The sequence below is a fragment of the Arachis ipaensis genome, chromosome B09, assembly GCF_000816755.2.
Source record: "Arachis ipaensis cultivar K30076 chromosome B09, Araip1.1, whole genome shotgun sequence".
Lineage (NCBI taxonomy): Eukaryota > Viridiplantae > Streptophyta > Magnoliopsida > Fabales > Fabaceae > Arachis > Arachis ipaensis.
The window spans coordinates 4,025,502-4,040,829 of NC_029793.2; the positions used below are offsets into that span (position 1 = coordinate 4,025,502).

Consider the following 15,328-nt stretch of genomic DNA (forward strand, 5'->3'; position numbering starts at 1 on the left):
AATATATATATATATATATATATAAAACTACTTTATACTGATAATGCATTAAAATTAAATTAAAAAAATACCATGACTGTTTATTTTAACCATCATCATTATTTCTAGCAAAAATTCTAATTATATTTGGTTAATTATGTAGAAAATTCATTGATTTAGATTAAACAATAATTATAAAATCGAACCGGAGCGAACGATTTAATCGAAAAATCAGTGAATCAAATTTTAAATCGATTCGAACTAAGAACTTTAATGTTAAAACATCTTTCCCTCGCCACTCAGGGATCATGCTTCTCATTATCATGTTTATGTTTGACAAATAATGTTAATAAAGATATATATTTTAAATTTTAGTTTTAAGTTTTTTACTATTTTTTATTTTTTATTTACGTGAGATTAATTTTATCGATTCAACTAATAATTTATCAATTAAATCAATAAACTAATAAACCAATATCTTAATGGGTTTGATCAACTTTTCGATTCTAACTACGGATTAAACATGTAAGTATCTAAGTTTTTTTTTGTCCCGCTTGAACTGTCAACATTCGTCTTCTAATTATATTTTGTGAAGTATTTTATATATATTTTTAAATCGGTAAGATTTCCTTTTTCAAGATTTCCATGCCATTTAATTGGTGGAAGAAGTAGGTGACTTATCTTACTTCAACAGTTAATTTTGCCACCTCAATATTTAATATGGGTAACTTATTAGGTAGGTGGCTTTGAAAGTTATTTAAGTACAATATCACATGAAGCTAATAATCTGTATTCATATTTTAAAAAAAGTTCCATTTATAAATAATGGAAGGGATTTCACATGAGCGTAGCCTTTATATATATAGTGATAAAAATTAATTTTAGATTTTGCATACGGAATATTTATTTCAAAATCACAAGTCAAACATATATCCAAATAAAGAATACTTTACACAATTTTTTTTTATATATTTTTTCCATTCCTATTCTAGCTTAAACGACTATATTAAATGAATTAACATATTTCTAAACTACTTCATGCTATTTTTTACCATCAATAAGTGTGTAGTATAAGCAGTCCACAATAATACTTAAATGCATAATTATCCAATTATGTTGTTAAACTATTTATATTATCAATTTAAAATAGAAAAAGTTTAGGGACCAATAGATTTTGTAGTTTTTAGTCATTAATGATGTTTTTAATGGTGTGAAATTTGCATCTAATAGTATAGAATCATTCAATTTTCTTTTAAGAGAAAAACCCAAATCAGCCCCTAACAATTACCTCGAAAGACAACGAGGCCCCTAACAAAAAAAAAACCCCAACCCGGCCCCTGACAAAAAAAATAAACCCAACCCGGCCCCTGACAATTACTTCGAAAGGACAACGAGGCCCCTGTGCCAAAAAAAAATCAATGTTATTTTTTTTAGCACAGGGGCTAATCTGTCCCAAAAAAAATTTATCAGGAGCCGGATTGGGTGTTTTTTTTTCTTGGGGGCCTCGTTGTCCTTTCGAGATAATTGTCAGGGGCCGGATGGGGTATTCTTTTAATGGTTAAGTACTGACCAAAATTTAACAAAAGTACTGCCCCCTAGCACTCCTCTTTAAAATAAAGTCTTGGTACACGATCCGCGCTCACTAGTATAGAAAATAGAGGTTTACCAAAAAATTATTTTCATTCTCAAAATTTGAACTCAATACCACTAATTAAGAAAATTAGATCTACACATTCAAATGATATTGTCATTTAAGTTCAACTAAGCAGATCCAACACGAACAAAAACTACTCTCATTAAAAGACGCATTCGAAACCTCCCAAACAAATATTACTCTTCGCGCTCTAATATGAAAAACCGTTCTTCGTTATCTTTCTCTTTCGTTATCGTCATCACCAACAACACCAACATTTTGCTAATATCATTATTGGTTATGATTTTATCTGGTGACATCATTAAATAATTTCAGTTTATTTCTTAGTTTATTTGAGATTCATTTGGATCCAGAAATGAATTCGATGTATTTTTGTCGATGATTGAGTCTTTTTAACTGCTTGTTCAAATCTGAACTAATTTCGGTTCATTTATGTGTTAATTGAGGTTTACTTGATGTTGCTGATAAATATTTATCAATTTTTTTATTCCTTAAGTAATTTCGGTTCATTTATTAGTTTAATTGAGAGTTTGGATCTAGAAATGAATTCGATGCGCTTTTTGTTAATGATTGAGTCCTTTTGACTGTTGGTTCAAATATGAACTAATTTCGGTTCATTTGTGTGTTAATTGAAGTTAGTATTGACCAAATTTTTTTGTAAAGAAGAATGAAATTATTCATTATCACTTTATTCAATTGCATTAGATTCTATTCTATTCCATTCAATATGGGTGTTCATGGGTCTGTTTGGTTCGGATTTTGGGTAAAATTAGGACCGAACCAATTGAATTTGTAATTGGTTCGAATTTACATTTTTTTGTGTGTACCCGAAGCAAATGAAACTGATTAAAAATGGATTGGTTCGGTTCGGATAATTGGGTACCCGATAAAATAGAAATTTATAAAAATAAAAAATAAGAAAACAAAAATTTTATTTTAAAATTCTTATAAATATAATAATTAATAAACAAATAATCAGTAAAAGTTTTATATATATATATATATATAAACTTATATATTTTTTAATTTAATTAATAAAGGATTTGGGTCTACGGATTAGTTTGGTTTTGCATCTCAAAAATCATTACCTGAACTAATTAACAGAGAGTGTCATCAGTTCGGGTTGTAGTCGATTACCCATTAATTTCAGAACTAATTTAATTGGTTCAGTTCGAATTCTCACGGGTAATCGGATACCCGATACCCGTGAACACCCCACCATTCAATTTGTCTTAAAAGTCATCTCAATCTTTAGAGTAAATTGTTCATTCACAATATACCTAGACAGCAAATGAACCGAAATATTATTATAACAACACCATTGTGTAATAATAAATGAACCGAAAATTGTGCATTCTATAAATTCAGAAACTCATATATTCTATCCAAATTCAAATTCATAAACAACAATAATAAAATTATTTATTATCACTTTATTCAATTGCATTAGCAGGAGCAGAGCTAGAATAATTCTTAGGACCAACATAAAAGTATAATTCTAGAAGAAAAAAAATAAAATTAAGGGAGGTTATATAAAAATTAATGACTTCTATACATTAAAATTTTTAATTTGGGAGACCATTGCCCTTCTTGTGCAATACTTGCCTCCCCTGTGCATTAGATTTCATTCTATTTTATTCTATTCAATTTAAAATCGTTGAAGTTGATTTAAAATATGTGTGCGTGAATTTAAAATATTTAATTGAATTTAATTCGGGTTATGATTTAGATGTAAAGTTTTATTGTTAAAAAACTAATACCAAAATTATTTATATAAATAACCAGCTAATCGAAGTAATTTGTACACTCTGTATTTTTATGTGAAGATAAGGTCTTAAACCATATAATTTCATTTCAGCAGCACATGATTTGTCTCAATGGTTGGTTGTATATATAAGCCACTAATTAGTTAGAATCCTTATCTGCCAACTATATTAGAAGATACTATAAACTTGTCAGACTATAGAATATGCAATATGAACATAGCATGGATCATTTCTTTTATTTCCAAATTGCCTTGCTTCTGTATTGCCAGCCTGATATTTTGGAGCCGAATATTATATATATAGGAGACATCAAAATCAAAATGATATTTGGGTATAACGTATACTCAGTTAATTGAAATTAACCAATATTAAACATAATATTAGTTAATTTATAAAATGTGACATTATCTTTTGAATTTGGTGACGGTATACTTAGGCGACGATTATGGTAGCTAAGTTAAAGGTGGCTATAAGTGGCTAAGTGCTAATCTTCTAATAAATTGTTGACGCTTGTCAAAATTGAATGTCCAATTAACTCTGTGGTTACATACTAAACGCTGCTTAATTAACCCCTTGGACGTAAACCAAAGATTTTTACCGCAACGATATTTGTGGAAATTAAAAAATAACCGCATGGTGTAAACGTAATTTTATTTTCTGAATGTTTCAATGAGAACAAGTTCCTTCTTCCTTAACATGGGTATATGATGGTTGGAGTTAGCAAGTACACGTGTTGGGATTGTCTCCAAAAATACCCTATTGTAAATGTTTGTTTAAGGTATCATTGCTAGATGCTCTTATATTCATTATCATTTATTGTATTATTTTTATGTTAGTTTTTATTTTTATTAATATTTTTATTTTTCTTATAATATTGATGTGAAAAATAATTAATTGATGAGAGCAAGAATAATAACTTGTAGTTAAATCACCCAATAATAACTCACTAAAAACTAGAAATCGCATCTTGTACTTAATAAGTTTAATTAATTATTTTGTTAATCTTTATAATTTCATTCAATTTTTAATTAGTTTTTTTTTATAGTGATGCAAATGCAATAGTTAACTTTTCTCATGATAGAAATTAACATTGTTTTTCACCTGAATCTAAATTAAAATCAGCATTTCGTTAACATAATAATGGAATTAAATTAAAGTAAAATTAAAAAATTTGAAGTTGGTTAAATTGAATCAATTTGATTCAATTTTGCATTTTCGTTCTTTTGTGATGTGTACTGTCAATCCTTTACAAGATATACTATTTATTTAATCCTTTTAAAATTATATTTTTGAGTAAATACCCTTTTCGACTCCTGTCCATTTTGAAAATTAACAACACGTCCCCTAACGTTTATAAATTACCATATCGGCCCTTATCCATATACTCCGTGATACCAATTAGCCCTTGAGTTGGTTTCTCCGTTCAAAGTCGACGGACAACGCTGAGGTGTAACGTGCAGCCTGTGACGTGGCGTTGGATCATCAAACGTGGATTGCTCTGTGGGCATGTGGACAAATAAGCCCCTGCACACTCAGCAAAACGACGTCGTTTTGTTTGGCATCCTTTTGCTCGTTTGGGGTGAAATCCCATTCTCCCCCTTGTACACACCTCAATTACCATACATCACCCTCGTTCTCTCCTCAAAATTACGAAGAAACCCTAAGAGAATGAAACGTTTCCCTCCAAGCAAGCTGACAGAGACTTCCAACAGGGAGGTGTTGACGGTGCTGCAGACGGAGGAACTGACGGCGCTACTAAGGATAGTGTCGCTATCTGAGCTTGAAGCATCGTTAGCTTGTGTTGCTCCATTTTTTTTACTGAACTTGGTTTTTGTTAATGATGATTTGGATCAGTGATCACCCCATGCATGTTTTTGTTAATTATTGCACATTGTTATTCTAATAGATGTCATATGAAATAGTCCCTGTTTTTTATAATGGGGGTTGGTTTGAACGGGATGAAGATGGTGCACTGCACTACCGCGACGGAAGTGTTGAGACATTTTCTCCATTAGACATAGATTATGTTAATTTCAAGGATTTGGAGGAAATGTTCAAGGGTTTAGGGTATACAAGTTACAAACAGATGTATTGGTATGATGGCAGTGTCCTTGATTTAGAGTCTGTGTTGCATGTTCTTAAAGGAGATAAGGAAATCAATGAAATGTGTGATAAAAAGATGGAGAATGTGGAGTCAGATTTGCTGGTTATTTACTTTGAGCATGATGTTAGTCAACCAGTATATGGGCCTGATGTTGTTGAGGTAGATTCACCTTCTTCCCATGACGGATATGAGACAACTGAAGATGAACCCTACAAACCCCCTCCACCTGGATTCGAATCTGATAGTAGTAGTAGTGATGAGGATGTTAATGTATAGAGGAAGAGTGTGAGGAAGAAGCAGCCTAGTGTGAGGATGAAAGAGGCAATGGATGCTGGACAGAAGGGTGCTAGAAAGAAGAGGTGTGTTAGACAACAGACACCTAAAAAGAAGAAGAATGTGCCACCTGGTAGTTTTGCTGATAAGGACATGTCTCCTAGGACTAAAAAGAAGAAGGCAAAAAGGTATGTTGGAAGAAAAAGAAAACATGTTCTATCCCAACAAGAAGCAGACAATGAGCCAAACAGTGGGCCTAGTGGAGATCAAGGTAATGGGCCAGGTGAGGAAAACTCAAATGATGAGGCAAGGGATAAGCTCAATTCAGATCCAGTGGATGAGGAATTGGACTCAGACCAAGATAAGCCATATGAATATGAGTCAGAGGCATTTAACTCCCCAATTTCTGACTCAGATGAGGAGCATAAGGCAAGATATCCTGACTTCAATGAGGATGCAGAGTATGGTGAGGTTCAGTTTCAGGTTGGACAACACTTTGAGACCATGTCAATGTTCAAGCAAGCACTTAAAGACTACTTTGTATATGAGGGAAAAGAGCTTATGTATTTGAAGAATGAGCCAAAGAGGATTAGAGCAAGGTGTGCTAAGGAGGGTTGTCCATGGCTGGTGTTTTGCTCTCATAATAGTCAGAGTCTAAGTTTTCAAATAAAGACATTCATTGGAGAGCACAACTGTGGTAGGAATTTGAGCAGTAACATGGCTGATAGAGCTTGGGTGACAAGTAAATTGGTAAAAAGGTTGGTAACTCAACCTCTAATGACTCCGAAAGAGGCACTAGAGCACATGAAACAGGACTATAATGTCCATATAAACTATAGGATGATATACAGAGCCTTGAAAGCTGCTAGAGAGCAAGTAATTGAAAAGGAGCGAGAACAATATGGAAAGCTACATGACTACTTAAATGAAATTCACAGAAGCAATCCTGGATCCATTGGCATGATTGATGTAATTCCTCAACTGGAAGGTCGCCCACTGTTCAATAGGTTGTACATTTCACTGGATGCTTGCAAGAAAGGCTTCAAGGCGGGTTGTCGTCCTCTGATCGGATTGGATGGATGCTTCTTAAAAGGGTACTTTGGTGGTCATCTTTTGTCAGCTGTGGGGCAGGATGCCAATAATAGTTTCTTTGTAATTGCGTTTGCTGTAGTTGAAGATGAGAACACTGATTTCTGAAAATGGTTTCTTTCAATCCTGCACGATGATCTTGGTCCTGTGGCTGCCAATGGGTGGAACTTCATGTCCGACCAGCAGAAGGTTACATTACTTCCTTCTTTGTGTTTTTTTTTTTGTTATATGGTTTGTGTTCTGTGCTTACTTGTTAATTCAACTGTTGGCTGAATTGTTATTGCAGGGGTTGGCTAAGGCATTGCATGAGGTAATGCCACAAGCCCATCATAGGAATTGCGTCTTACATATGTGGAAAAACTTCATCAAGCACTTTAAGGACAAGCACACAAAAGGGCTAGTTTGGAAGGCTGCTAAGAGCACAACAATGAGGGAATTCAAAGACTCAATGAAACTTGTGAAGAAGGTGAACAAGGCTGCTTGGGAATATCTACGGAAGTTTGATCCTGGTGCATGGACGAAGGCTTACTTTAGCCATGGCCCGAAGTGTGACAATATCACCAATAACATGTGCGAAGTTTGGAATGCGAAGATCGTGGAGTATAGAGAGAAACCGATTTTAACTATGTGCGAGGAGCTTCGAAGTTACATTATGCGAAAGATGACAGGACACAAGCACAGAATAAGCAAATGCAAGGGCAAATTGGCTCCAGTTCAACAACTAAGGTTGGATGAGTACATCATTCCTGACAGCAACAAGTGGACAGCAAAGTGGGCTAGGGATGAAGCAAGGGTATTGTTTGAAGTCCAGAGGTACCAGATCAGAGTGGCTGTTAATTTGCAAAGACAAACATGTGCTTGCAACGTTTGGCAACTAACAGGTTTAATCATCAACTGATTTCTTGGCAATAATACTTATGTGATTTAGGTAAATATTGATTGAGTAAAAGTCGGATTTATGTATCTATCCTACCAGGGTTGCCATGCAAGCATGCAGTGGCTGCTATCTCAAGGTTAAGGAAAGAAGGGCTGAGGCCAGAGAATTTTGCACACAAATGGCTTACAATGGAAGCTGTCCGGGCTACTTATGGGGACTCCATTAAACCAATGAATTCTGAGGAGTTTTGGGAAGAAACCAACAGGCTGCGTCCAGAGGCACCAATCATTAGGAGACCCCCTGGGAGACCAACCAAAAAAAGGGCTATTGATGTGGTGGCTGAGTCACAAATGCAGCAGCAAGGTCACAAGGTGAGGAAGTCATTCCAAGTCACGTGCAGTAAATGTGGGTAAAAGGGACACTACCACATGACTTGCAAAGGCCCTCCTTCAAATCCGAATTGGCAGCCAAAACGAAAGAAGGCAAAGCAACAACAAACTGAAAACCAATCATCACAGCTACCTCCAGATCGGCAGGAAGCACAGGTTAAAGGAGTTCTTCATGTTTTTCTTTTTCATTGTAGTAGTTGTTATTTCCTCTGTTCAATTGAGAATTATAGTAGTTGAGATATTATTTTTGGATTTGAACAGGCCGGGGACGGAGTTGGAACCAATGTTCCCCAAAATGTTACTGCCACATCTATTGATCCAGTGGTAGTCCATTGTCTGAGATCCTAAACTTAAGTTTTTTTTCATATCATGGCTGTGCTTACTTTGCTTCTCATGTGTCTTTCACAGGGTAAAGCAAAAAGGCAAAAGAAAAAAGTCCCGAAGACCTCCAACCCGAATTCAGTCCAACAAGAGACAAGGGTTGATAGGGGTGTCCATGGATCGGATCCGATCCGCATATCCGCGGTGTTTATCCGAATTTGATCTGAAAATTGCGGATATGGATCCGATCCGCAAGGCTTTCGGATCGGATCGGATCGGATCGGATCGGATCGGATCCACACACTAATTACGGATATAGATCCGATCCGCAAGGCTATCGGATCGGATCAGATCATATCCGCACACTAATCGGATCGGATTGCGGATTTTGTGTTGGTATCCGCATATCCGCGTATCCGCAAAAATAAAGAAATAAATAAGTAAAATATTCTTTTTATGTTTTATTTTAACTAATAATTATCATATATGTTAAATTATTTTAATTTATTATTCAAGAAAAGTATGTTTAATATTATTTTAAGAGTAAACATATTTAAAAGAATAGAAAAAATAAATTTTTATTGATATTTTTTTAATAAAAATAAGCTTTTAAAAATATTTTTGTATTTTGCGGATATATCCAATATCCGATCTGATCCGATCCGCAAATGTGCGGATCGGATCCAACCCTAAAAACTGTGGATATTGGATCCGATCCGATCCGATGATTGTAGTGCGGATCGGATCGAAATTTTGGCCATATCCGATCCGCGGACACCCCTAAGGGTTGACACTCAATCTTCACACTCTGCCCAACCACCAGTAGAGGTAATGTTATTTTACAGATTCATGTCCTTTAACTATAAAATTAGTTGGCCCTAGAGCATATACACTAAATTGAATTGTTTTTATGTGGTTTAGGGTGTGGACTACAACACTGAGCCCTCAAACCCTGCTACCCCAACTACACCCAATCACGGGCCAAATCTCAGACCCAAGCAAGCAATAACTATACCTCTAGCACCTACAGTTCACCACCCTCAACAGCAGGCTACAACCCCAACAGTTCAGCAACCTATGCAGCAGGACACAGCCCCAATAATTCAGCCACCTCTACAGTAAGCAACAACCCCAATATCACAACCATCAACTCAGCAGCAACTTCCAACTGAAGGAGCAACTGGCTCAGGGACTGCCACAACTCCTTTCACGTTTATCCCCACACCAGGCCTAAATGCACCCCATAGATTCAAGCCAACATATGGGGTTTAGGCCACCAAGAATTCAGAAATGACATAATTGTGGTTATAGTTATGAATATTTTGGTGTGAAGTTTTTTGGTTGTCAAGTTATAAGGAGCAATACACTTAACACTACTGGAACATATTTTTTGTTTTGTGAATTCAGACATGTGCTGATGATTTTGGCTCAATATGTAATAGCCTTTGTGCTTAGCAGTATGATATAAACATTGTGCTTTTAGCTTATACAACATTGTGCAGAGTTATCATGGGTTCAGCCTTTACATTATTACAAAAAAAATTCACATTCAATTCATTTAGAATCTACAATTACAGAGAAAATTAACCCAACTCTTAACCTTGTCCATGCATCACTTACAGCAACACAATATAACCTAAAACACTACAAACACAATTACTGTTAACAGAATTAACATTGCCAGCGTAACAAATACACCATGGGTATTACTACATTTTTTGGATTTTCCTTCATATTCATCCTCAATCTTGAATTCCAGTTGCTCCAATCTATTCTCCAACATCATCATTATTTATTGAACATCATTGTCATCTTCATACTCAAAATGTTTAGCAATCAGTTCGTCCAGCCAGACAAAAAAGTTGCAGTGACGTTGCTCCATCTACAATCGCCATTATAGTGAATACAACTTGTTAAACAACATAGGAAGTTGATTACATAAACTCAAGATGGATGCACACTTACGCCATAGTAAGAACAACCCAGGAAGATTCTGTCTGGGTTCTTGGCTGTCCCAGACTGTTGCATGACTGCATAGGTGCCACACTTGCATTTAGGGTGCTGGAACTTGGCCTTCTTATCCTCACTTGCATTGCTACTCGAACCCACCATATTCTTCCTCCAGACACGGCGTGTGTTAGAGGTTGAAGATTGCTCTGGATCGCTCATGTTTCGGGCACTAGTGTTAGGGTTCAGAAATGGAGAGAATGAGATTTCACCCTAAACGAGCCAGAGGCCTTCTTTTTAAAACGACATCGCTTTGCTGAGTGTGCAGGGGCTTATTTGTCCACATGCCCACAGAGCAATCCACGTTTGATGATCCAACGCCACGTCACAGGCTGCACGTTACACCTCAGCATTTTCCGTCGACTTTGAACGGAGAAACCAACTCAAGGGCTAATTGGTATCACAGAGTATATCGATAAGGGCCGATATGATAATTTACAATCGTTAGGGAGCGTGTTGTCAATTTTTAAAATGAAAAGGGGTCGAAAAGGGTATTTACTCATATAATATATACACTTGTTATATTTGTTATCTCCACATTATTCTTTTTCTCTCACTAACAATCTAAAGCATCATCTACTAGTATCACACAATATCATTATCATCTATCAGCTTTATATAATTCATGCATTAATAGCCACTATCTATCACCGCCACTTTCATATATCATGCATGTATTAGTTACTCATACATTAACAGTTAGGAAGTACACGTGTTAGGATTAATATTGTCTCCAAAAATACCCTATTGTAAATGGTTGTTTAAGGTGTCATTGTTAATCCCAAATTTCATGGTGTTGAAGTAAAGGAGAACCTGGATGCAGGAGTTTAGATGAGAGTAGTTCTTTTTTTGGTCATATAACTCTCAGACGCTCTCTATTTAAGGGTTCTTAATCTACTGTTTCTATCAAGAGTCGAACCTAAAAATGTGGTTTAGGAGGCTTAGATATTTGTCATTAGTCTAAGAGCCTCCCAAAATTGGAGATGAACATATGTAACAGTGTGCAAATGTCTATGTCTAGGACAAATTGGCTTTTTTGGTTTTTTGTTGGGCCAGCTAAAGCAAAAAAGTTATTGCACTAAACAAGAAGTGACCGAGGGTTTCCTATGGGCAAAAATATATGTTACCCTTACTTTTGTTTTTGTTTTATTTTTTCATTTTCTTTATTTCTCTTTCTCTGTTTTCTTAATTAACCAAACTAAAATGCTTAACGTGCGTACTTAGAGAAGTTATAACGTCTTCCGGGTCAATAGTACTACTCCCTTCCACATGTCAATATCTCATATATCTATAGTTAGAACAAATAAATGCTTTTATTCTTTATTATTTGTTATATTATTGATAGTTTTTATTTTATTAATATTTTTATTTTTTATAGTAATGTCGAAAATAATTAGTTGACGAGGGCAAGAATAATAATTTACAGCACCTAATAATAACTCACTAGAAAATAGAAATCGTATACTCTATACTTATACTTAACAATTAACATCATTGTCTTTCATAAGACATAGGATATGACTTTTTTTTTTCTAACTTTTTCTTAAATTTATGCAATATTACACATCATATGTAAAAATAAATAAAAGAAGCAAAAGAAGATAATATTAATATAGACATAATTTTAACAATTTAAAATCAATATCTTGATAAGTAATTATTTTTTGACATGTAAATAGCAATCCAACTTGAGAAAACATCTTTGGATGCTCTATAGTGATGCAAAGGCAATAGTTGACCCCTCCTCATCATGATAAAAGCGTCCTTTTTGACCCGAATTTAAATCAAAACCAGCATTTGGTTATCATAATAATGGAATTAAATTAAATTAAAATAAAATTTAAAAAATTTATCTAACTTATATCTTAAAAATACATGATAAAATTATTATTAATAAAATATTTTATTTAGGGTAAAGTATACTTTTTATCCCTGAAGTTTGACAAAAGTTTTAAAAATATTCCTAAGTTTTATTTTGTTTCAATTTTGTCCCAAAAGTTTTCGATTTGCATCAAATATACCCTTGGCGGCTAATTTTTCAAAAAATTTAAGACCAATTCAACAATAATTTCGTAAGAACAACCCTTAACACAGGTAAATTAAGCATCATTGTTAGATTAGTTTTAAATTTTTTGAAAATTTAACCGTCGGGGGTATATTTGATGCAAATCGAAAACTTTTGGGACAAAATTGAAATAAAATAAAACTTAAGGTATTTTTGAAACTTTTGCCAAACTTCAGGGACAAAAAATATACTTTACCCTTTTATTTAATAAATAAAAAATAAATATGTTAAAAATTTAAATTTTTTGTATTTAAAAAAAAATCTTAATTTATCAAAATTATATATCTTGGGCACATAAACTCAAATTTTGAAACTTTTGCCAAACTTCAGGGACAAAAAATATACTTTACCCTTTTATTTAATAAATAAAAAATAAATATGTTAAAAATTTAAATTTTTTGTATTTAAAAAAAAATCTTAATTTATCAATCTTATATATCTTGGGCACAGGTTATATAAACTCAAATTTAAAATTTGAAGTTAGTTAGATTGAATCAATATTTACCAAACCCTTTGCATGGTGTGATTCAATTCTGCATTCTCTTTACTGTCATGTCGCTGCAAATCTTTGAGCTTCCCGACGAAATCGTGGAGGAGATTCTACTCAGGCTTCCCGTGAGTTCGCTTCTTCCTTTAAGAACCGTCTGCCGCTCATGGAGAACCCTAATTTCGAGCTCCAAATTCGCCCATGACCATGCCCGACGTTCAATCTTGGTGGATCCAACCTTGACACATCCACAAATTGCTTATTACGGCGTTGACTACAAATACCGAGGAATCGGAATCTTCTCAATACGATCCGTCTTCGAGAGCACTTTTCGTGAGCCTACTCAAGTCGCGCGCTACGAGCACCAGACACAACGCTACTTCAGAGTCATTGGCTCTTGCAATGGATTGCTCTGTTTGGTTGATGAAACTGCTCCTAACACCGTGAATGCCATCTTGTGGAACCCCTGTACCGGATTCACATCCGAACCGACGCCAGAAATCGGTGGTTTCTTCGTTGTTTGCGGCTTCGGTTACGATCGCGTCAGTGACAGTTACAAGCTCTTCGGGATGCTAACAGATTTGGCATCATATGAACGCAGGACTGTAATTTACACATTTGCCCCTAATTCGTCATGGAGAACGATTCAGGATGTGGATTTGGACCTACTTGGTCCGATCGACGTGAATAACAGAGACGGAGAATTTGTTAGCTCCAGTAACAATAACACTCTTAATTGGGTAGGGATGAATGACGTGATTCTTTCCCTTGACTTAGGGAACGAGACTTACAGTTATTTTCCTCTCCCTGAAAGAGATCCGAAAGATGATGTGAGAGTTAGCGTGGAATTATCGGTGTTGAGGAACCGTCTAGCAGTTTGTTTTGAGCATAAGAGAAGTGATTGGGCTGTGTGGGTGATGGAGGAGTATGGAGTAACTGAATCTTGGAGTAGATTGGCTTTGATTCCACGGCAAGTGGTTAAGCCTAATGATGTTCGTTGTTTGCGACCCCTGTACATCTCGGATAATGATGCTCTTCTCGCCATTACTCCGTCTTTCAGAATTGTTTTGTGTGATTTAAAGGAGAAACACGTCTTAGTTCCCATTATTGTTGACCAATTTGTTGATGATTATTTTGATCATTATTATCTACTCTCTCAGTGTACATATGCAAGGTGCTTCTATGTTTATCATGAAAGTTTAGTTTCGCCGTCACACTATGCTATTGCAAGTAGCTAGCCGCTTCATCAAACCCGTTGCCTCTTAAACACTAGGTACAAAGTAACATGTAGTTCTTTTCATAGGAAGTTAACCATTTTTAATTATAAACTTTACATGAAATTGCATATGAGTTTTTATTACTGCTTACCGGCACTAAATTCGATTGTACCAAAATTTTTAGATTATTAAATGGTTTCATAATAAAACATATTTTTAAAGTTTTTTAAAAATTGCTAAATAATCTTTATTTTATTTTAATTATAAATTAATTCTTTATATATTATTTAATTACAAAATTTATTTTTTATTTTATAAATTATTATTTTATTATTCATCTATCTGTTTATTAATAATAAAAAATTAAAACAATAACAAATTAGATCTTCTATTAATCGTAATAAATATTTTGCAATCTTAATCGATCATAATTTTATCATTGATCCGTTAAATACGTATTGGATTGGAAAAATCGTGTTTGTTAAAATTCAATCGATTGAATTTTGTAAGGCATGTGGGATTTTTCTTATTCAATCGATTGGTTCTGTCACCCAATCGATTGACTTACGCTATTAGAATGATATATAAAAGTTTAATCTGATAATACAATCGATTGAAGTTTGTACGCGAACTAATGATATTTTTCCGTTCAATTGATTGGTATGAGCATTCAATCGATTTAAATGTGACGTGAATAAGGTTTTTTCCTGCATTCAATCGATTGGTATGATAATACAATCGATTGAATTTTGATATGTAAATATAAATTAGTCTTTTATATATTATTTAATTATAAAATTTATTTTTTATTTTATAAATCATCATTTTATCATTCATCTATCATGTTTATTAATAATAAAAAACTAAAACAATAATAAATTAGATCTTTCGTTAATCGTAATAAATATTTTGCATTCTTAATCGATCATAATTTTATCATTGATCCGTTATATACGTATTAGATTGAAAAAATCGTGTTTGTTAGAAATTCAATCGATTGGAATTGATATACAATCGATTGAATTTTGCAAAGCATGTGGGGTTTTTCTTATTCAATCAATTGGTAATATTACCCAATTGATCATCAAATCAATCTGGGT

At 34.1% G+C, this 15,328-nt stretch overlaps 1 protein-coding gene across 1 annotated transcript; it reads left to right on the forward strand.

Moving 5' to 3' along the window:
* LOC107616884 (F-box/kelch-repeat protein At3g23880-like) lies at nucleotides 12,961-14,302 on the forward strand. The gene has a single exon (XM_016318773.2). It carries the CDS (start codon nucleotides 13,077-13,079, stop codon nucleotides 14,247-14,249), a length of 1,173 nt encoding a protein of 390 aa, XP_016174259.1. The 5' UTR covers nucleotides 12,961-13,076; the 3' UTR covers nucleotides 14,250-14,302.

Bases quoted from the DNA above. Each gene is read 5' to 3' on its own strand.
- LOC107616884 (XM_016318773.2), top strand. From the start codon at position 13,077: ATGTCGCTGCAAATCTTTGAGCTTCCCGACGAAATCGTGGAGGAGATT.